This window comes from Wyeomyia smithii, chromosome 2 (assembly GCF_029784165.1).
Source record: "Wyeomyia smithii strain HCP4-BCI-WySm-NY-G18 chromosome 2, ASM2978416v1, whole genome shotgun sequence".
In the NCBI taxonomy this organism is placed as follows: Eukaryota; Metazoa; Arthropoda; class Insecta; order Diptera; family Culicidae; genus Wyeomyia; species Wyeomyia smithii.
This window is the reverse complement of record NC_073695.1, coordinates 20,489,297-20,512,954: the sequence shown is the minus strand read 5'-3', so window position 1 is coordinate 20,512,954 and position 23,658 is coordinate 20,489,297. Positions and strand designations below refer to the sequence as shown.

The 23,658-nt window shown below is 38.8% G+C and overlaps 2 protein-coding genes across 5 annotated transcripts in view; one reads left to right on the top strand and one right to left on the bottom strand.

Moving 5' to 3' along the window:
* LOC129720813 (bifunctional heparan sulfate N-deacetylase/N-sulfotransferase) overlaps positions 1-23,658 on the top strand; it is a 328,426-nt gene that overhangs the window by 109,618 nt on the left and 195,150 nt on the right. The gene's annotated exons all lie outside the window — the stretch shown is intronic.
* On the bottom strand, positions 18,866-19,540 carry LOC129720815 (mantle protein-like). The gene is made up of 2 exons (XM_055672586.1): positions 19,487-19,540; positions 18,866-19,419 (listed from the first exon to the last, which is right to left on the bottom strand). The coding sequence occupies exons 1-2, from the start codon at positions 19,490-19,492 to the stop codon at positions 18,874-18,876; spliced, it is 552 nt and encodes a 183-aa protein (XP_055528561.1). The 5' UTR covers positions 19,493-19,540; the 3' UTR covers positions 18,866-18,873.

Sequence of the window (23,658 nt, the reverse complement as noted above, 5' to 3'; positions counted from 1 at the left end):
CGGGTTAGTCGCCTTCGTCCCCGCAAAAAATTCAGCGGAATTCTAATTTTTTCATTGAGGAGTCCTTTTGCCAGTGGATTACATTTTGATTATTCCGGCCCGACTGGCATATGGTTGATGAAAATTGGGGTCATCTTTGCATCATCAAAAACGCATCCCTCATTCGGGGGTTGCATCCCGGTTAACGAAATGCGCGCTGTTTGGTTGCACCCAGGTGTGCAAATACACCCTGATTGAACATCGAATGAAATTTTAATGGCCGCGTTCGAACGGTGTTTGGAGAATTAAAAGCTTAAAAAAATTAATGTTAGCTCAGACAGTGTTGGCCTTTTCGGACGAACTTAATGTGTGAGCTATTACTTTATGCATAATTAATCGCACCTCATCGTGTAACTGGATTTCACGTTTAACACAAGCAAACAAATAAGTGGAAGAATGAAAACCTTTTGTCAATATGTGTAATTTGTTTTCGTCCCACCGGTCAGTGTCCGTTCAATTATTGTTGATCTTTTTTTGCCGCCCTAGATCGTAATAACGATAATTTAATTGAGAGTGTCCAACCATACCAACAGAGATTTCACGAGTAAGTTTGTTTCGTTAACTTCTTTGTGGAGTTTCAGTACAGTCATCCTGCGAAATTCTCGAAACAGGTTAAATTAATGAAGGTAAGTTTAACACGAATTCGCAGTTCTCGAAGAGGGAATTCATTAATAAATGACAACTCTGGCCAGCTTCCCTGGGGAGGCAAACTAAAGCTTGGCTTTCAATGAATAATTGGTGGCGCGGCTTTTTGATTTTTCGACTGCTCAAAAAATACAACTGCAGGGAACGGAGCGAAAATGTTGAACATTTTTTACCAGTGATGGGCGCCGAACTAAAAAATTAATCTACAGACCGAAAATGTAGCGTCACTAATCATAAACGCTGGAAGGCTTTAGCTGAAAAATGTTAATGTTGATATTCACCTGATAAAGTTTTTCACTGTGATAAACTATCTTCGTCACCTACATCACCTTCTCCTTGTTCCCCTTCATTTATGGCTATCACCCAGTTTCGTTAGCAAGATATAGGGCCCCTTTTTACTCCTCCCATTAGTTTACTGCTGTACTAAAATAAACGACGTCGCTAACATTTTCCCCAGCAGCAGAAGTCATCGAATGCTTCCTCCTCTATTGGGCCACCTTTTTCTGTGATGCTGCCGCGACATACCTAGGTAACCTTTCCTGATGCTCCCGAAGGCATCATCAAGATCAAACCCTATGTTTTACGTGCTATCGTATGAAAGAGGTAATGTGCGAGGGAATTGACACTAACCATTGGCAGAAAGCTTATGTTTTGGAAGCACGACGGTATTCATCACTTACCACCGCTGTCTGTGGAAGTGGAAGTGGAATTTAATGAAGTTAATTTTACTCAATTAAGATTAAACTATTAAACACAGTAATTTCACAAGAAAACTTCTCTCTTTCTCTTTCAGGTACGTCACTCATCAACAGAGAATAGAATATTCTAAACATGGCGGTGGTAAATCTTTCTTTGTTTATAGATACCGTAAGTAAGTTGCACCAAGCAAACACTTTCTCAACCCGGTGTGTCCATAATCGAAAGCATTCTATTCCGTTGATTTATCGCTCAAAACTATTCCGCAAACCGCTTACTTGGGCGATCGCTCAGCATCGGTGGCCCCAAGTTCCGCTTCGTCGTCCCGAAAGGAGTAGAACCGTCGTGGGATAAAATTTCATAACAATAACTCACTTTTATCTAACCGAACCTCCCCTTGTGCCACAGTGCCTATGCAAGCCAACTACAGAGAGTGTAAAATAACATCATCAACACAGGACCAGGAAACTTTAAAGACCCTTTCCGATGCTGCCACCAACCGCCGCGCAACATACATACTCCAAACAGACAGCTCAAACTATAAACAGTTAGGATTTTACATCTGCTAGTAGTAAACCGCACCATCTTGTGGCGGAAAGAAGGCGGTAACCGGGCGCGGTGATGTGTGAACTTTGCACCCATCCAGGATTAAACCCCACCGAAATCATCCGGTGGAAGATGCTGCTGCAGATGAGGATAATGTAGATGATGCAAGCAGGCAGGCAGGTGCCGACGATGAGAACGAAGGAAGACAAAGACGATGATTAAAGATTATACGTTAAAAGTGGTCGTGTGAGGTTTGATTCTACGGCAAACCGATGTCAACGGCGATAAAAGGCCACGGTACAACGTTCCGTTTTATGGTGCCATCGCTAGGTACAGGTGATGATGATAACCCGAAGGATTTAATGCTGTCCTTTACTAGGGCTTGGTTTTTAAAGGTGACATCCTATGATAGGAGGTCTATGACACTATTAATTATGTTTAAGAACGTTTAGATTGTAATAACGCTGATATCTGGATTTGTGCGAAACAGCAAACACAAACTGTGTTTAAAAGACTATAAAAAAATTACGAGTTTGGGTCCGGTGAGTTGTGAGTACAAGGCACTCCTAATACACCAACTAAAGTCTCAAGATTGGCAAGTTTTCTACTTTTGGAAAAGTTGGATAACCCAATTTTGTCGATTCTACTGTGCTGCATAATACCAACCACCCCCCCCCCCCCCCCCCCTGAATTATCGAAAACCATTTGTATCGAGCTTACATATTATTTGATTTTCCAACGTTTCGACACCAGTTGATGTCTTCCTCAGGGGACGATAGTGAGCGTAACGAAAAACACTAACACCAAACACACCAGAAAAACCACCAAAACCATCGATGTTAACACTACCAAAGTACACCAAACATATAGTCATATACTTTGAAAAAAAAAAAACACAGAACAAGGAACAAAATTAGAATTTTTCCCAGAGCAAGACACCAACTGGTGTGGAAACGTAGAAAAAAATCGAATATTTTTTTTTTCACACAAAAACCATTTGCTTACGCAAAAATTTGCTAAACATTATATGCAAATTTTTCATATACTGCTGCCTTTTTAAAGTATTCAGTAAAATTCAAGAAAACTGTAAAAAAATGAATCCAACATAACTGATCCACTTCCACAGACTTTTTTGACGTTGACTAACGTCTATATCGAAGTTAGGCGCCTGAATTTGGAAATCTAGTAATTCAACCAGGGAAAAGTAGTCAGGTTTCGAGCGCTTATTTTTCAGTCATTTATAATCAGGTTTTCGAGGTTTTTGCATCAATCGATCAGAAATTATTATACGGTCAAATTTATGTAACAAAAACAAACTATTGTTTGAGATACACTATTGAAAAATTGATAAATAATATCGATTGTCTAAATCATAACGTGCAGTCAATCACTACCTCTCTTCCCAAGCACAGTTACCGTTCGAACATTTCACCCCATCAGTTTCATTACTAAACCGTACCGGTTACATACGGACGCTAGGTGTTAGCAGCTGGAAGGAGGAAAGACAAAATAGTACCGGTCATCTCGTGCCGGTTTCACCCGTAATGCTGGTGGCTGTTAGTAGCACATGGCTATTGCAAAATACTAAAATGGCTGGAATTCTGAACGGACTAACCAGTGAACAAGAATAATCGGCAACTGGTACCTTTTGGGGCCTCGAAGTTTTGTAACAGAAGCGGCTAATGGGATTTTCTGTTTTACAAAATGCTGCTGCTAACAGAAGAAACCTTGCAAATATGCATGTTTTAGTTGGTGTAAATTTTACGACAGCGGCCGGCGCAGCTTTCAAGAAAATTTTTCTTTCACCCCATCATTTTGATTCCAAAACCGCACCAGTTACATACGGACGCTAGGTGTTAGCAGCTGAAAGGAGGAAAACAAAATAGTACCGGTCATCTCGTGCCGGTTTCACCCGTAATGCTGGTGGCTGTTAGTAGTACATGGCTACTGCAAAATACTAAAATGGCTGGAATTCTGGACGGACTAACCAGTAAACAAGAATAATCGGCAACTGGCACCTTTTGGTGTCTCGAAGTTTTGTAAAAGAAGCGTTGCAATTCCCTCTACTATTTGTTTTAATGGAATATAAGAATACGGTAGTCAACGTCATGCGGTCGTGTCTTGAATAGCACTCTCCTACTATTTCTCGTTCTATACTATCTGCTTAGCATCTATGCACTTAGCGATGTAACTTTATCCAATTATATTTTCAAATAAGATACGACTTTTCATTAGAAATGCCTAGAAAATCATACTTACATTATTTGCGCTAGTACCAAGAATACCGTTTAATCAAATAGCTGTTTTTTTTATTTTGATACTGGAAAGATAATCATAATTTGATGTGAAATTGACGCACGACTTTTAAATCATTGCAAATGTGAGTTTTTGTTCATTAATTATTATTGAGTAGTCATCGCGGGGTTAACGCATCAATGAATAGCAATTACCGGAACTTAGTTCTCAAAAAAAACGAGAAAAGATATGCACTATTTAGGAAAAAGGGCAATGGTACTAAAAGCGCGGGGTAAAATTGACGCAGACTATCTTCTAGGGTTAAAATAGGTGTAGAAAAATAAAACAACTTTTGTGAAACAATTTAAATTTGAAGTTGATTTTTCCTCAATGTTATGATAATAGTTGAAATTGTTTCACATTATTAGTTGCGACAACATTCTATCTGCTTGGTAGTGGTGTTTTTGGAGTTTTCAGAGTTTTTTCAGCTGAATGAACACAACTGTTGAGAATTTAGAAAATAATAAACTCTATTGTTTTCAGCAGGCGTTTTTTTTTTCAAATTGAGTTTAAATTTTGATATGACTTAACGCTTCGCTGGAAGCTGGCGAGCAAAAAAAAGGATTTTTCGTATGGCCCAGGACTAGGGGGCCCCTCGTGTCGAGAGGCCCGGGGCATTTGCCCCTTTTGACCAAACCACCCCCCCCCCTCCCTTAAATCCGAGTCTGTTTATGATTTTAAATTTATATTTAAACTATGTTGCATCCTTTAGAATTTTGAAATTTAAATAATTAATTATTTTAAAAACTTAATTTTAGAGTCTACCAGTGTTATCCTATCACTGTAACATTTTTTTGCATACTAATTACAAAATACACGTCGGATTTGATTATCCGGAGACTCGATTATCCGGAGTTTGAGATACAATCTAACACCCATACTGAGTGTTATTTAATCATTTTCCGGAAACCAGAAGTCACCATTCTGGATTTCAAAATAGCATCTCGAGCAGGGGGAAAATGTACCAAGCGATGACAGTTTTTGATGACATTCGAGAGCGTTCATCTTTTCACATGTCGACCAAGGCATGTATGGTTATATACAACGTTAGGTAAGCGATACACGCATTCTCCAGTACACAGCCGCTCTACTGCCGAGTTTGTTTTTCTTTGCACGAAGGCTGTCGGTAAGGTGCCGAACAGCCTGAATTTTACTCCATACGCTTATTCTTTCTACAGCCTTTTAGAACAGCCGACGACATTTGTTATAGGTAATCAAAGAAGGAGACAGAATGTCTCTGGTGGATTCGGGCTGTTACCGGAACGCGCTATTTGTGTAGTGCTGACACAAACATCTTCATAAAAAACAGTTTCTTCTTTCTTCTACATTCGCTATTTCGAAGACATTCTCCAAATAATTCCGACATCGACACACGAAGTGCTCTGTTGCCAATACGTTCTCAATGTGATTACTTAATTGTTAGTACGGGTAGCTATCGCAAGCATACAGCAACAGAAAAAGTATTCCGAGTAAACAGTGCAAAAAGGCTGTACTTTTGGAACGCCTGGTCCAGAGTATATTTCTGAACTCTGGGCATCATTTCGATTCGAAAAGTACGCATGTCAGGTGGTGTTCGTCCACTTTGAGCTGTTTGCAGGAAACTAGAAGTTATAATCTTGAACTCAAAAGTGGCGTCTGGATCCGGGACTCATTCAGATTCTAGAAATACCCGTATTAGGTGGTATTTGGTTATTTTATGCTGTTTTCCAAAAACTTCAGAGCTTCAAAATGCACTGATTTCTGTTTTCTGGCCATCATTCTGGCTCTGAAGGTATTCGGCCATTTTTGGTAGTTTTTTAGAAGTCACTACGAAGCAAATATGAAATTAGAAATTGTCGGTAATTAAATTTAGGTGCGTGAGTCACATAAATTTATTGTTGAAGGAAGCAAAAAGAAATTATTTCTTTTGGAACCAGTTCTTTTTTTACCTTTTGATGCAAAATGTTTAGCTCCAACACCTCTAAAGCACCGCACTACTCGTATTCAAGTCTCAAATACAGAGAGATAGAGTTAGGTTGGTATGGAAAAGCGAAAAAGCGTCAAAACCCTGAAATTCAATTTTTAGTAATTATTTTCCTACCCTTCACAGTGACTATTGCCTCCAGTAAAGAAAGGTTCACTGTTCTCTGCTTACTTTATTTCAATCATATCTGCAAATTTAACTTAAAAGAATTGCGAACATATCGAGCTCTTGATCGTAAAATATAGGTAGCAATCATGGCGAAAGTTTTTCGAAATCAACCAGACGAAAAACAAAATAATCATTTTGAGCGGTTGATGTAGTTTTTGAAAAGTACTTAGCAGCGATGGTATTTGTTTAGCGAGATTATAGAACTACAAACGCAATTTCCATTGTGCACTCATTCGTCAAGTGATTGCATTTGAACAAAACTAAATAACAGTGGCGGAATGATTTGTATGAAAAATCCATTTTCCTTCTGCATTTGTTTTATTGACCTGAATCCGGATTTTCGATTGATAGTTTGTCGACCGTTTCCGATCAGGGACAAAAATAGTAGAAGGGTGGTAACCAAGACACGACCGCATAGTTGACGTAGGACCACAATAATTTTATAATTTTATTTAGAAGCTATGTTTGATTTGAGCTCGTTTTACTTTTGTAGTTTGCTTGATTTGTTTTAACCAATTTAAGCTCAACATCTTCCAAAAGGAAGGTGTTTTGGTTCCGGTGGTAATATCAAGTATCTAGGTCGTCAGCCCAAATTCATCAAGCGACACCTCAAACGACTTGGAACTAACACTAGTTCATTGGTGGCCATTTCTACTTTTAAGGTCGTCTTTGACCATTTAAAAAGTCAAAAAAGTCATGGAAAAACCGTTCATGGTTCGATTTTGGCAACAGAAAAAATTCAGAGGTGTTGCCAAAATCGAACGGGGTCTGTATTTTGATTATTTCTTTGCAGCACTCTATCTTAGAAGAAAAAATATTCTCTTTAACATTCACAATGGTACAGAAACCAAATTTAGGAGAAAATTTGGGTCTAGAGCTCTATAGCGATGTTTTAGAAAAAAACTTTATTTTATAAAGTTACTTAAAATTATTGGAGCTATAAAATTGTAAAACAAGGTTTTCTATCTACAAAAGTAAAAAAGTTAGTTACTTGATTTTCCCCTAAATTTGGTTTCTGGACCATTGACCTTTCATTCTAATACAGCGAATTTTCTTTAATGCGCGAAAAGGCAACCTTCTATAAAATATTTAATTGAGTACGATTTAGTAGAAATTAAACTTCCTTCCATATCTATTTGTCTTGTTTAAGTTGGCTCACTCACCGATCACAAAGCGGCAAAGATGTCACATAAATTTTTTTCCTGTAATTACAAGCTCGTGGAAAAAATATCGATAACGAATTACAGTTTTAGTAGAAAATGTATATCCACAGAAAATTTGAAATTGACATAGAATTTTATGAACATGTTAACATTCAATTCAGGTCAATTTAAACATTTTATCAGTATACAGGATCAATCAGAAAAAAATTTGATCAGTTTCAAGATACCAAAGAACAACGAAGATACAATATTTGAAAGTTATATGTCCGTTATCTTCGAAAATAAACTGGGCTAGAGTGATGCACAACATCAGCCTCAGCAATTAATTTTTGCATAGCGTTGTTCAATTACAAGTAAGGTTATGGAAAGTAATATTTTCTTGCAAATGCTAATTCAAAAAAATTTCAATTGAAAAATACAAACACTAACGTCGGAACTCTAATATAAAGATGAAATGAATTTGGTTTTTCTCTAAACCGCCACCGCGTGATGCAACTAGTATTGTCATATTGGACTCAATTCATTTAGCTAGTAAAATATAATCATCAGTACAGCTCGTTTAACTACATATTCAAAGATCTGTACGGAGCATTTTGGTTTTCTATTGTCTTTTAAATACCCTATATTCAGTTATTTAAATAAATCTAAAAAAAAGGCAGAGTGTAGAGTTCAAAAATAAACAACGCATTTTGTTGTCCCCGGCGGCGCAGCCTATTTTGCGACATCCGAAAAATCATATTGAATTCTGATATTTGCTGCTATACGAAACAAGAAGAAGAAGAAGAAGACGATTCAAGCGGCAATTCGATTGTGTTCCACGCGAGTCAACAGCGGCAAAGTAGTTTTCACTTGGCTTGACTGCACACAAATGAATATCGAGTTTTTCTACACTGATAGACGACGAGTAACCAGCGCTCCGTTCATACATTGCTCGGTGCAGTACTGTTGCCTGTGCCATCATATTCTCCTTCAAGACATCAGTTTTATTAACATTAACATATTTGTTAACAGCAGAACGTAAAACTGTCTGGTAGTGGAGGTGGTTACGAACTTTCCGAAAAAGCTTTACCTTCAAGACATCAATTTAGTCTAGGCTGATGGAAGCTAACATTAGTTGACCTATTGGGACGGGGAGATTCTGTCAAATTTTTTTTTGCCACTGCTATACAGGATATCACTGGAGGCAGTTGGTGACTATTCATGAAGTCTGTGCTAGGCGTGCTCGCATATGATTGGTACATTGTTGGTGAATATTCGACCTTGAAACTTTTATTCAATTTTCACTGTTTAACAATGAAGTGATAATGAAAATTTGAGAATCACAAAATTGTCCATCATTTTATCAATCCAACGACATATCGATTATTGTGGTCCATCATGTGGTTACATCAGTATAACCGTTTGAAATCTTCCATTCCGTCGTTACATCTTGGTTTTAGTTTTCGCGGAATGTATCTCGGTATAGTGCGGTTAGACGTAGTCCTACGTCAAAAACAAGCGGTTAATCATTTAGAAAGTGATACCATTTTTATTCATGAAAAGACAAACAGGGACAGTGCAATAAAACAGCTATAAAAAACGTCTGAAAGCGAAAAAAAAACGACGCGATAAAGCAACAATAGTGCTTCTAAAAATCAAATAGAAGAAAAAAAACAATATATTCCACTTCACACGAGCGACTCGCCCGTGCACTTAGCCGTGAATTTGAGGAACAGTTGAATGGATTTTCAGCACCTCCACTGGCGACTGTCACCTTCGCTGTTCGGCACCCAGTGAACCAACGATTTTACGCCTCGTTAAATACGAGAAGTACCAATCCATCACCGCAAACTACGAACAGCAATAAATTAAGCTGCCATTTGCAGCTCCTCGCAGTTCGCATCTTTTCTCGCATGTGAATATGTATGTCAACATGCTAAGAGGAGCCAGAGAGGGGTCGAGAAAAAACTCCTTGCATAAATATTAACGCCCTCGGAGCACCAAAGCAGAGACGACATTGCCTGTCATAGGAAGAAACGGCAGCATCCTTCAGCCCTCTGGCAGCGAGGACCACAGGAGCAACAGCAACAACATTCGCTACTTCACATTAGAACACTCTTTACGTGTGCTGTGACAATTGAGAACCACCGTGTGAGACATGATGGATGAGGCCAGCTAAGGTCGCAGACTACTCTCGGAACAGAGCCACATTCGTCAATCAAGTTAGTATCATGTCCACTGTATATATAAGTTCAATCAAGCTGCACTTCTCAACCATATCCCATTTCTGTTCGCAACACAGGGGCGTAGATTTTCATAATTGTCTTCACCAGATCGGCTTGGGTGTACGCGGGAGTCTCTGCGGTTTTCATGCACAAGACAGTATTGCAGGCAAACAAGATACTGTAAAAAAATACAATTATTCGCCCTGCCCACGAAGAATACCGCATAGGTATTGAATATTTTCACAAGTGTCAGCACCAGAGGAGTGCGAAGCAAACGGCAAATGGAAAACAGCATCCAGTGTCGGATGTCACCGTTGACAAGCGGGAAGCAAGAAAAGTGGAAATGTGTGTTGTCATTTATACGAATTTTCAATTCCCCCCCAGAAGTTGTGCTGGAAGAGCGAATTGAGTGACGTGTATATCCTTCTACTTGCCCCAACCACTCCCAGTGCCAAAAATGCAAATAGTACAGCGCATACAAGTAACAAGGGTTTAGCATAAAGTAAGCAGAAGCGACGAACCGGTCCTACGCTTTAAATTTCAAACCTACATTTCCGTCAGTTGGAACAAATCGAAACTCATTCTGAAAACTGTTTTTGAATTTTTTAAATTTTCATTTCGAGAAAAAAATGATTTCTGTGGAAAAATGGCTCATTATTTCTGATTCGCAGCTCAAACCAAGCTTGCAGTATCATATCGGCATTGACGTTGACTAATTAGCTGGGTAACCAGAGCTAAAGCGGCTGCTGCAACTGAAGGATAATGTGGCCATCGTTCGTTTTATGACGAAAGGATTATTTTACTGGCAGCGGTATTCATAGATACTAATTAGCTAACGAAATTTCATTCGCCGCCATCGTAAACCACTTAAATGGTAACTGTAATCCGTTAATGACGGCATTATCACTAGCGAGGTACGAGGGATTTTGGAATCAGAGTCTGCTTTAATGTTATAACCAGCTAAAATCAGCATTTGTTGTGGTTCTATAAAACGAGGAGATCCTATTGATTCTTTGAAAAAACAAAGCAGCACAATATATGCACGGAATGCACTTAAAACTATGTCGCCAGCGATGCGTCATATGACACACTGTTGCACCACAAATGGGGCTGAAATCAGAGCGAACTTTTCCTCCTAGAGCGGAAGTCAGCCAGGGAAGATTATTTCTATAGTTTCATAAATAATTTTAATTAGACAAACTTTTCCATCGGTTCGTCTCCTGATATGGCTTATGTAGTAGTGGCATCAAACTGCACATGGAGCAAGAATGCCCTGGAGTTGGACGAACCGGGTGAGGGTGACAAGATCGATGTAAACTTCAGTGTACGAAGCAGCACTAAAAACGAACAAAAAATCGCTTCCATTCTGACGGAGATAAAGTTTTTTGACTTGACTGCGAGAAAGCGAAGAGCACAAGAGTTTTAATTATTATTCATGGGATTTTTAGAGAGTAGTTGCAGCGAAATTGGGGGAGGTGGAATGTCACTGAAACTGGTGGGAAAAAGTAGCGAAATTCTACAATCTGTAAAGCGAATGGGATGACACGAATGCTGTCGCTTCTCTGGCAAGACAATGCATTCGAGTAAAGAAAGTTTTTACAGAGTGGGTGTTATAATTCATAAATAAATATCATCCAGAAAACGTTCATTCTGCCTGAAACTAAAACATGATGTACATACTGAAGAAAATGTTTTGGGTCGTAGCGTTAATTCACAAAAAAAAAATTACAGTAGTACGTAAACTCTCCAAGTAAAACAATAACGAGGGAACAAAAATAACGAAAACACACACACACACAAATAACATAAAACAAAAATGGAGAAAATACAAAACAAAAACTTATTACGTTCGAAAAATTTCATCCCGATGTTACACTTTCGTTTTAGTTTTCGCAGATTGTATCTCGAAATAGTGCGGTAAGACGTAGTCCTACGTCAATAATTAGTGTAAATTAGTGCATTATTTTAGTAAAAATCGTCAATAACCAAAGAAATATGAGAGATAAAAATAAACTTCTTTTGAAGGAATTGCTTGCTTCGTAAAGTTAAACATTCTAAAAATGTAAAAAATTACTATAAAAAGGCAATTGAAAACAATTGATTTTTAGGGGTAATCTCTAGAAAACTCTACAAAAGTCCATTTGAAAAGGTAGATAGAAGTATGATGTCTTCACAAAAGTTTTGTTTTTAAACGTGCTGCAACTGCCGAACAAAGGGGATTCTTATTTTATAAATCGTCTCACTGTTAAGCGGATTATTGATAAAGTTGCAACTTCTATAGCATGGAGAATATTCAATGGAACAACTTTACTGAAGACACTGCGGTTTTAAAATAATTTTTTAAGTCGAAATAGTTTCGACCACGTTTTTGCAGCTTTGAAAACATTTTGGCCTATAGTGCAATCAGCAAGTAAATTAATTCCTTCTGTGAGCAACAGAAGCATAGCACCAAGCAGAAAATGAAGTGTGGTGCAAAAAATTGCTAAATTTTTCTTCTGATTTCTGGATGAGAATCAAAATTGGCCGAATATCATCGAATATGAGTATTTCCGGAATCGGAATGACGCCCAGAAACCGGAAACCAGCTCCAGACGCCATTTTGAAATTCAAGAAATGCCGCTGTTTTTTCTGTTGGTCTGTCCGTTAGGGAAGACAGCGAGTTATTTAAAGTCACCGCCTGATGCAGCTCTGCTTGATGCCAATCGATCCAGTTCGCGGTTAATCAACCTCTTGCAACAGGGATAGGGTATAACGTTGCTGCTGAAAATCGGTTCAGGCATTATCCACTGTCGCTGCAGCTATTGCTATCGCTGCAGATACTTAGTTAGGATCGGCCTAGTGGCCATCCACTGATAAACTGATTGGTTTGAGCAGAAGCAGAAAATATAGTACAAAGACTGCATTCACGGTTGACTAGATATAGTGTCGACCTTTACTACATCTCTTTAATATGTCTCTGAAGAATGGAATTTTTCCAGAACTCTGGAAAACTTCATATTTATTACCAATTCTCAAATCTGACATTCGTAATTTTCGTGGAATTGCCATTATTTCATCCATTCCAAAATTATTTGACTCAATAATTAATGAAAAAATCTTTCAGCAAGTAAAAAACCAAATTACAACTCAACAGAACGGCTTTTATAAAGGCTGATCAACTACCGCAAATAAAAGATTTGTGGTAGTTGATCGGCCTTTATAAATGCCGTGCTGTTGAGTTGTAATTTAGAACTTTCACTTTGACTGTAATGGACAACGGCAGAAGCTCTTTATACGGACTTTAGCAAGGCATTCGACAGTATCGACATACCTTTATTGCCCTTCAAGCTCGAAAAATACGGAATGGAAACAAAATTTTTGGAATGGCTGCAGTCATACTTAACAAAACGAACCCAAATAGTTCGCTTTTAGAATTCCTTTTCAAACCCAATAACCCAATAAGTAATTTCTGGGGTTCCTCAAGGTTCTCACCTGGGTCCTCTTCTTTTTATATTATACATAAATGACATTTCCTTTCTACTTAAATCAATACATGTGCTTGTATATGCTGACGACATGAAGCTCTTTATAAAAATAATCAATGCAGAAGACTTCGAAATATTCCAAAATGAAATTAATGTATTCTACACTTGGTGCAACGAAAGTCTATTACAACTCAACATTGAAAAATGTAATTCAGTAGCCTTCAGCAGAAAAGCAGTAACACCACCAACAGACATTTTCCTGGGAAATCAACCAGTAGAAAAATGCAAATTCGTAAGGGACCTAGGCGTACTCTTAGACTCCAAACTTACCTTCATAGAACATTATAACACAATAACCAACAAAGCAAACAGTATGCTGGGCTTTATAAAACGCTTCGGCCATAATTTTCAAGACCCATATACAATCAAACTATTATATATTACATACGTCCGACCAATTCTGAAATACTGTAGCATTGTATGGAATCCCTGTATTGTAACACATGAAGAACGCATTGAGTCTGTCCAAAAACAATTTTTTTTACGCGCTTCCCAATAAATCGCAAATATCGACATCACTATGGGCAGAAATCAAATAAAAAACGACTAACTACTGGAAATAATGTATAGAATATAAGAAAACATTGTATTATTATAACTGTAGTCTACATTTGCTTGACGAAATAAATAAAAAAAAACTGGATTAGATTCATATCCAGTTTTAATTCAAAGCTGTTTCCACACTGAAATTTTGATGGCCAACAGAAAATAGCTATGGCAACACTACTTCCACTGCCACATAAAGTCGTTTTACAAGATAAAGTAGTGCCGCTTCATCTACCGCTGACGCTGCTACTACTACCGTTAATGGTACCCCCGCTAGTGGCCATCCATTAGTAAACTGAATGGTTTAAGCAGAAGCGGATTCCTATAGGGACCACTTTGTGCACTCTTGCTTAACTAGGTATAATATTCTGTCAACCTTGATAGGAAAAGCAAGAATTAAGCGAACAATTAGAGGTCTAAAGCGACATATTAACAATGCTTGACAATTTTCCATAGTACAATCTTTTTCTTCAAAACATATGAGAATGTAGTGAAATTTCGTAAATAGGGGTTTTAGGGGCCGGGAAAGGTTACTGAGATAGTTCGACTCCCCTCGTTCTTCTGGAAGGTAGGGGTTCCATACAAATGAAATACAAATTTCTGCACATCTCATGAAATAACCAACTAAATGGAATCAACTTTGGCAGGTGTATGTGTTTAGAGATGATAAATATGTCCATAATAATTGTACACCCCTCCCTCTTCTGGAAGGGCGGGGTTTCCCACAAAAAAAAACACAAATTTCTGCACATCTCGAGAGATAACCAAATAAATGGAACCAAATTTGATATGTTGAGGTCTTTCAAAAAATTTCATGGTGGTTTGACACCCCTTCCTCTTCTGTAAGAGAGGGCACATACAAATGAAACTCAAATTGCATCACAATTCGAGAACTAATCAAAGTAATGGAACCAAATTTGGCACGTGGAGGTTTTTGGGAGCGAAAAATATTTTCATCATGGTTCGATACCCCTCTCGCTTCTGGATGGGAGGGCTCTTATACAAATTAAACACGATTCGCTATGGTGATATGACACTCCTCTGTACTGTGGAAGGGGAGGGAGGTCTCCCATACAAATTAAACAGATATTTCAACCAGATTTTCCGAAAAACAGCCTTAAATAATTGGGTCGATACACAGGAGCCAAAATTCGACTCCAGACGCCATTTTTAAATTTGAGATGGAAACTTCCGGTTTCTAATATGAGTGTTTCCGGTACCAGAATGACGCCCAAAGGCCAGAAAATTTCTCCAAATGCCATTTTGAAATCCAAGATAGTGATTTCCGGTTTCTGAAAACAGCGGAAGTTGACCCAATTCCTCCCTATATAGGTATTTCCGGAATCGTAATGATGCATTGAAGCCACAAATCGAACTCAGACAACATTTTTAATTGTAAAATGGTAACTTCCGGTTTCTGGAAAACAACCTAAAATGACCGATTCCCATCCAATATGAGTATCTCCGGAACCAGAATGATGCACAGAAACTAAGAATCGATCACAGACACCATTTTGGATTCAAAGATGGCGATTTTCGGTTTCTGGAAAACAGCCCAAAGTGACCAAATATTACCCAATATGAGTTTCTCAGGAGCCAGAATCATGCAAGGAGCTGAAAATCGACCTCGACACCATTTCTAATTGTAAGATGGCAACTTCTGGGAAACAACCGAAAATGACCGAATACTAGTCAATATGTATATTTTTTCTTAATTAAGATGATGCATAGAAGCCAGGCATTGACTCTGGGCACCACTTTTAATTCAAAGATGACCACTTTCAGTTTCTGGAAAACAACCAAAATAAATCAATACCACCCAATATGGGTCTTTCCGGAATTAGATTGATGCCAGAAAAACAGCTGAAAACGACCGAATACCACGCAATGTGGATATTTTCAGAATAGAGGTGATGTACAGAAGCCAGAAGTCGAGCGTGTTGTCATTCCGATTAAACCAATCATATCAAACGATTTATCTTTTGACCTTGATTATATCCTATGGCCGATTCGTCGTGCATTCGCAGACTATAAACAAATCGCAAGGAATCAATGAATTTTTGAATGTTTAAAATTATTTATTTAAACACAAAAGTGGGCGGGACGAAGTTTGCCGGGTCAGCTAGTAGTTCTATAAACAATCTACTTTTTTTTTTGTATTTCGACGGATGCATAAAGATGTTCCAATCGACTGCTGTAAGAATGAAGAAAATCGATTGGAAACTGAATGAGTTTTGATCATTTGAAAGTGGACAATTTTCGTGACGCTTTAGATGTTTTCAATTTTCCACTTTGTACCCCTACGTATGTTGCCGTAAAACGTATTTCTACGTCAAAAAGCTCATGGAGCTTTTCTCTTAACTCAACGATAGTTCACACAAAGTATACTCTTAAACAAATTTAAATCGACTGAGAAATGATTAGAAAACAAAAAAAAAATATAACAACAAATCGTAAAATCAATCATATAAAACATGTAGACAAAGTTACCGACATCGAACAAAGAATATAAAATAAATATGAATCATAAAAAATATGTAAATGAAATTTAATATACTTGTAACTGTGGAACAATGATAGATAAAAGCGCACTTAAAATAAAGTGGATAGAACAAATATATCCAAAATTGTCTACATAAAATCAAGCAAAAATTTAAGAAACAGTAATAATAGAAGAATTTGACAGAAGATTCAAAAGACAATAGGGAACAAACAATGCTTCCAAATGGAGACACTTTTAGTTGAAATACCGTGCTGGATCGAAACCCGTACAGTATCTAAATCCGTACACCGTGATGTTTTTCTTCAGTTTTAAGCATTATAAAAATGAAAATTCATATGATGATTACATGTACAACGTACATGTAACTATCATATGAATTTTCATTTTTATAATGCTTAAAACTGAAAAAACATCAAGGTGTACGGATTTCGATACTGTACGGGTTTCGATCCAGCACGGTACCATGAACATTTGACTTACAGGCATTCGAAAGCATCAGATTAAAGCCAAGTTTGTTCAACAAATCCCTTTAAATCCTTCGATTCAATGAAGACTAACAATACATAAAATGCGCTTTGTTTCCCCCATAAACACCCATCGGAATGGGATTCCTCGTGTGTGTATGTGTGTGCGTATGTGTATCAACATAACCTAAAACCCGTCGCGCCACTGTGCTTTTCCAGGAAAAATGCTCGTTTCGCTACCGCTCGACGACTTATAATCCTGACAAAAAGAACAAGTCCGCAAACACGGGAAACCCGATGTCTAAATTGCGTTTCCTTCGCTCTTTTTGTGTAAGCAGTTGGTATGTTTGTGCGTGAGCGCGCTATCAAAGCCATATTTGTCGGCGACGTTTTGTTACTGTCAACGAATCCACATCTCGATCGATGCTCCGCTCTTTAGTGTAGTCCTGTTGCGGTTGCTTGTGCCATGGGGAAGAAGGTGAAGAAAAATACGCTAGAATAAACCCTCCCCCAAGACGGCCCCCAAACCGAAAGCGGCCGATGTCAACGTCTAAGCCGGGCAAAAATGTTCCCCGTAGGGGAGAACCGTACAAGACGCACCAGTTGGGTAAGATGGCCCATGCTATTAATTTCCCAAAATACTTACACATGTGGCTTTTTATGACGATATTCTTCGCTTTTCTCATAAAAACCCAGCTTCTCTATAGTTCTCATATGAAAAAGTGTACCATAATGACCAAAATACTCAAAAAAAACTGTGCAATTGGCTGTGGTTCTGTCCAACATGTAATTATTCATGAATTTTATTTAAGCTCTTATGATTAACTGACTTGTAAATAATAAAAAAAACTATGGTTTACCTAACCTTTACATTTTTGGAGTTTATAATACTATGAGTATTTCAAATTATTTCACTAATCTTCGTCAACTTTTACCTAAAAACAATCAAAACTAAAATTGGGGCAGAATGCACTATGAAGAGCTTGCAGGAGATTGCTTGACAATTTAGAGCATGTTCCATTATTTTTGATTTTACTTTCGAGACTTCAAGCGCTTCTCACTTCGCGTGCTGATTTCTGCTAGTGGCATATTAGCCTACTGCTTTGGAGCATACTGACCTTTGTTGTGGTGCGTTTTGGTCACGGGCCTGTTTGGCGGCAATGGTAATTTTTACTAAAAAAGACATTGAAATTGAGTATTTTATAACAAACTCCGTCATAAACATATAATAAAAAGATCCTTCAATAATCCTACACGTTCAATGTCACTTTGAAATGATTTGAAGCGCTGTAAATCGCGCCAATGCTTAACTGGTGCGTTTTGTACAATCCTCCCCTAATGCCGAGGCAATTTTGTCCCAAGCCCATTCCCCTTCCGCTGCCGGTCTACAATGATTGATCGATGTTTTGTTTTCTCCTTCCTCCGTCGCACGGCTAGCGACGAAGAATTGTCCTTATCGATGAATGTGTTTGAAATAATCGACTGCCATTGGCCGCTCTGTGGACCTGGATGCGAAGAATGGGATGGCAAAATCGGATACAGGTTGTGAAAATGGTTGACATTTTCAACACACTCTCCCTCAGCCGGTCGTGCCACTCGCTGCTGGGTTGGTTTGTGAGCTTCGAGGCGAGGCTAGACGTCCATCAGTCGATCGAACCTCTATCGCCTGTAGCAAATGAAAATCCGTATCGGGGTGAATGATGATGTGGCGTTGTAGACTAAAGCTGGATTTACAGGGAATGCGTGTTATAGACAGAAAAGCTCTCGGTGATACGGCCAAATGATGCTACCATGAGCCGGTTGCCATGTGACATTTCTATGTGCGGGCGGTTTGTATAAAGTGTTATTTCTGTAATATCTATATATTCTGTAATATCGCCGTAATCTGAAATTTGTTTTAATTTGTCAGAAAGCCTTTCGTGATAATGTTCCGTAAATTTGTTTCATTCTCTTTCGCGTGCTTTTGCCCGCCAACTGGCGAACAGCTGTTAACGATGAAATGACTTATTTTTTTCCACCCGGTTTGATAAAGTAGCATACTAAATAAGCGTTTGTTTTGGATCAAACAAGATTTTTTGCAAAATTCACATATATTTTAATATTATAACTTCAACTAATTAAATTCCTTCAAACAGACCCCAATGCTTCTTGTGCTCCTTGATATGCACCGTCACTGGAACATGCTTCTCGACATACACCGGCTTCTGCACGTACACTGGAACTGGTTTCTCGACATGAACTGGGTACGGTTTCGGAACCTCGACGTATTCTTTGTGAACAACTGGGACTTTCACTTCCACTGGGTATGGGACTGGACGGTCAACATGTACCGGAACTTTCTTCTCGACGTAAACCGGAACGTTCTTTTCAACTACAACCGGGACCTTCTTTTCGACATGAACTGGATATGGGACCTTCACCGGAACTGGGACGTGTTTCTCTACTTCAACTGGGTATGGGACCGGAACCTTCTTGGTGATAGTTGTGGATACGTGCTTCAGTTCGTGATGATCATCGCCGTAGTGCTGAAGATGGTCATCGTATCCGAAGTTGCTATGATCGTCGCTCAGCTCCCAGAGGCCACGTTTTTCCTTCTTGACGTTGGAATCGTCGACTGCCGCACAGGAAGCGATAGTCAAAGCCATGGACAACACAATGAACGCCTGAGCGGAGTTGAATCAAATCACAATTAGTTGATAAATTTAATGGTTCAGTGATGCACTTTGTTACCTTCATGTTGGAAGCTACTGTTTTAATTGTTCTGCAGTCTTAACCGATGAATTGTTCGCAAACGAATGATACTTTTTGATCAAACGTCGGACCCTTTTATACGTGAGATTTTTTTACAAGCAATGAGTTTGATAACGAGTAAAGACGAAAAATTACGCAATTTAAAGAGCTCGCTGGCTTACTGAAACTTATCAATAAATAATTACTCCAAAAGGATGCCATCAGAGCATGGCTCACTGGTTCGATGGCGAAGGTCGTGCCTTTCCGAAACAGTGTAAAGTGGTAAAATATTCTCATTTTCATGAGCTTATGTTTTTGCCTCCTACTGTGGTAGCAACAATTTTTAATTTTAACATAATAATTGCAGAAAAAAGTGCAACTTTCTATGAAAAAATGTAGAGAACCCCAATTTAATAGTTCAGATCCGCAGAAAAAAAAAAACAGTCAAATAAAGAAAACAATTAAGCAACACCACAAATTCCATGCCCGGAATTGTTTTTTTTTTTTTTTTTTCATCTAACCTCTCATGCATGCACTCGTACAGTCAGTTACCCGTATGTCTGTCAGAATGGCACATAATTGAAATTTTAATTAAAACGACAGCCGCGCTCTGGCCATTTCATAAACGGCAACCAAACGATACCCAAACAAAACCCATCGTGTGTGGCATAAAGTTCACGCGGACGCGTCAGGTGCGAATCATGTTTGACGCATGATGAGTAATTCCTGTTGCGGTTTGGGATTCGAAAAAAAAATCGTAATGCACTCCGTAATTAGCATACTGAATGAAATCCGAAGCCCATTTAGACGTATTTTGTCTACCGGAGCGACTAATTTGCAGCTTTTCTGTGAAACTATTTAAATCTCCCCATTGGTAAAGTGCTATTATAAGCTTTTAGGGAAAGCAAGGGGGATAAAGAAGCGGTATATATAAAATTTTGTTTTAAATCAGTCAGCCGGCGCAAATTTTAATCTTTTCAGAAACGAAAATGTTTTAGTTTGCATCCGCCTACCGAACGGGAGCGCGTGATAATCCCTTTCAACTTATGATCCACTTCGTTCCTTTCCCGGACAACCGCCCCACGGAGGTAGGAAAAAAGTGCTATGATCTGCCGTACGCCACCATCATCGTTATCCCTGTCGCCATAGACACGTTGTATCGTACGGCAAGAGAAGAGTGTACGGGAAAGTGCATTCTGCATCCCCATATAGACTCGTTGCAAATCCTGTTTTATATTCTATTAAAATGTATATCGTGAAAGAGGGGAGCTTTGTTCGTTCGCCGGAGGGGTATGACATGAATGCGACGACGTTTTTCTATTGTGGTAATATTTATTATGAGACGTAATGGTTTTGAGCAGATTTTGAACTGTTTTATTAATCCTGTAGATTAACGATAACAAGAATGGCAAAATAAATAAAAAAACGCATTCATAACAGTTGCTTCTGCACATTCTACAAGTCTTCGTTCAAGATCAAGCTCATAACCACTTATGTCTAGCACGAATCTCGAATCACCAACAACACAGAGCGTTTCACTTATCGATTGCTTCGCTTCTTGCTTAAAATAGCGAATACATTGTCATAAATCTCTCATTCGTCTATGAAATTCCTATAATTTAACTTGAACCTCGGGATCAGCCACCACAGAACCTGTATCATTTTTCTGCATGCCCCATTATCCCCAACAACAAGCTTTTGACAACAAGCCCGGATCCGGAGGTACGAAACAAACGTAGTTGTCGCCTGCTACATCACAGCAGGTCCGGCCGTGGCGGATGCGGGAAAGTGTGGGACGTATCCTGGTGGATGCTTTGGAGCCGTTATTTATGCACTTGTCCCACTCAACGAACCATTCCAAAGCGTGCGGTCAGTCCTGGACCGTGCCAGTGCTGGGTGTCCCCTATAAGCCACACCGAATTCATTGTGACAAATAGCTCATGTTGCGAGCTCGTATGTTTTCCCTCTGTCTCTCTTGCACTCTGCTACCCCATCAAGCCGATAACATCCAAATCCCGGATTGTTGCAATCCATCCTGGTCAACTAGACGGTTGGCGTGCTGTTTCTCCCTCTCCACCGTCGAATCATCGAGGGCAGGTACAGATACGTGTGTTTATTTGCATGTTATTCGTATGCTTATACAGTTTCGCTGTTATTGACGTGTGTGTCCTGGTTGATGCCAAGCGCGGAACAACAGCACTAGCCTGCCCGATCCACGTGCGGTTACGCCATCGAGCAGGATTCAGATTTACTGTGATACTCCCTGCGCCTGGGATGCGGTCGGTCCCTCTGCAGGGAGTGCCTTTACTATATTTACCATCCAGACTCTATACTAGTTGGTATTTTGTTGATCTTATTGAATTGTGGCACGGTTTTGTACTCGTAGCGTACCGCGGTACCCGTGTGACAACAGCGATAGAAATTGTAACGGAACGTTTACCGAGGCCGTGCCTTTCACCTTTCGGCAGGGATGGTAAACGAACCGGTATTGATCCACTGCTGTATGCGAATCGAGGACGTATTTTTACTATCCGGGGCATGTATCAAATCCTTGCAGTCAAATGCAATACCAATAATCTGGTTATGATCAGTAACGTACGAAACACTGAAACTGTTTGTTCTATAAATTTTTGTAGTATAAAAAATCAAATGTCAAATGGTTCGTACCAATTTGCGACATTTTACGTGAGAAAACGAAAAAAAAACTTTCTAGAATAATTTGAATAATAACCATTCCGTGAATGAAAAAAAAAATCTTCTATGGTAGATTTCATTAACAACATACGTAAAATACAAATATGCAAAACTTCTTTGAAACAATAAATAAAAGCAACAATTGAATAATCCGAGTTTACAAGTAAATTCAACCTAAATTCAATCATCATTTACATCAATCTTAATCCATATTAAGGTTAAATCACCTAAATTAATTACCTAAACCAAAAACAAATCCAATTTTACTTTAATCTATATTCAAGCCAAATTTAATTCTTTGTTATTCAATGCTCATTCCAAAAGCAATATAATCCAAATTCAATTTATGAACATTAATTTCTTTTGAATTGAAATTATCCAATATATTTGGAATATTACATATTTGTTGCAAACCCAAGCCAGTTCAATCCAAATCCCTGGCTCAAGGGAAGTTTCACTTCAATTCAAATCTTTGGCTCAAGGAAGGTTTCCTGAGGTGTGGAAGCACTCCTATATGTTTGCGGTTTTCAAAAGTGGTGACCGTCGAAATGTCAAAAACTACCTTGGTATAACTAATCTGTTAGCCGCGTCTAAATTATTTGAGATCATTGTATTGTATTGTATTGAATTGCACACGCAACTACATTTCTTCGGACCAGCATGGTTTTGTTCCTGTACGATCTGTAACAACAAATCTGAGCTCTAACGAAACGTACAGGTTGACGTTATTTACATGGATCAAAAAGCTGCTTCGACCGAATTGATCATCGAACAATGCTAAACAAAATTTCCCGTCTTGGTGCTTCCGCGCGGTTTGTTAAGTGGCTCGAATCATTCCTGTGCAATAGTCTGGTGTATCGTCTGCAAGTCTGGTGGTGTCTGGTGTATCGTCTGCGTTCACGAACAAATCTGGTGTACCACAGGGTTGTAAATTAGGACCGCTTCTTTTCATTATTTTCTTCAACGATGTCGCTGATGCACTTGGGATTGGTTGCAGATTAGTTTACGCCTGTGATTAGAAAATATACGTGACGATTCGCACCATCGAGGATTGTTATCGTCTATACTGCTCAATTGTACGCCCTCTACTAGAAAACGTAAGTGTGGTTTGAAGTCCGCATCAGCTTTCATAGAACCTGCGCCTTGAGCGTATACGGAGACAATTTATTCGATTGGCCCTGAAAGATTTACCTTGGCGTGAATCTGCCACCCTTCCCGGATGGTTGCCGCCTGCTTGGACTAGACACTCTGAACACCGCCGTAAATTACAGCAGGCTGTATGCATTATCAAGGTTTTGAATGCTGAACTGGATTCCCCGAAGTTGCTGTCCTTGATGAATTTTCGTGCATCTCAACGTATGCTGAGGCCCTCTTCGGTGCTTATAACCCAATTCCATCGTACGAACTTTGTCGAGCATCATTTTGAATTTGGCGAGCCTAGTCATGTTTTAAACATAGAATAGCTAAGTCTAATTCCT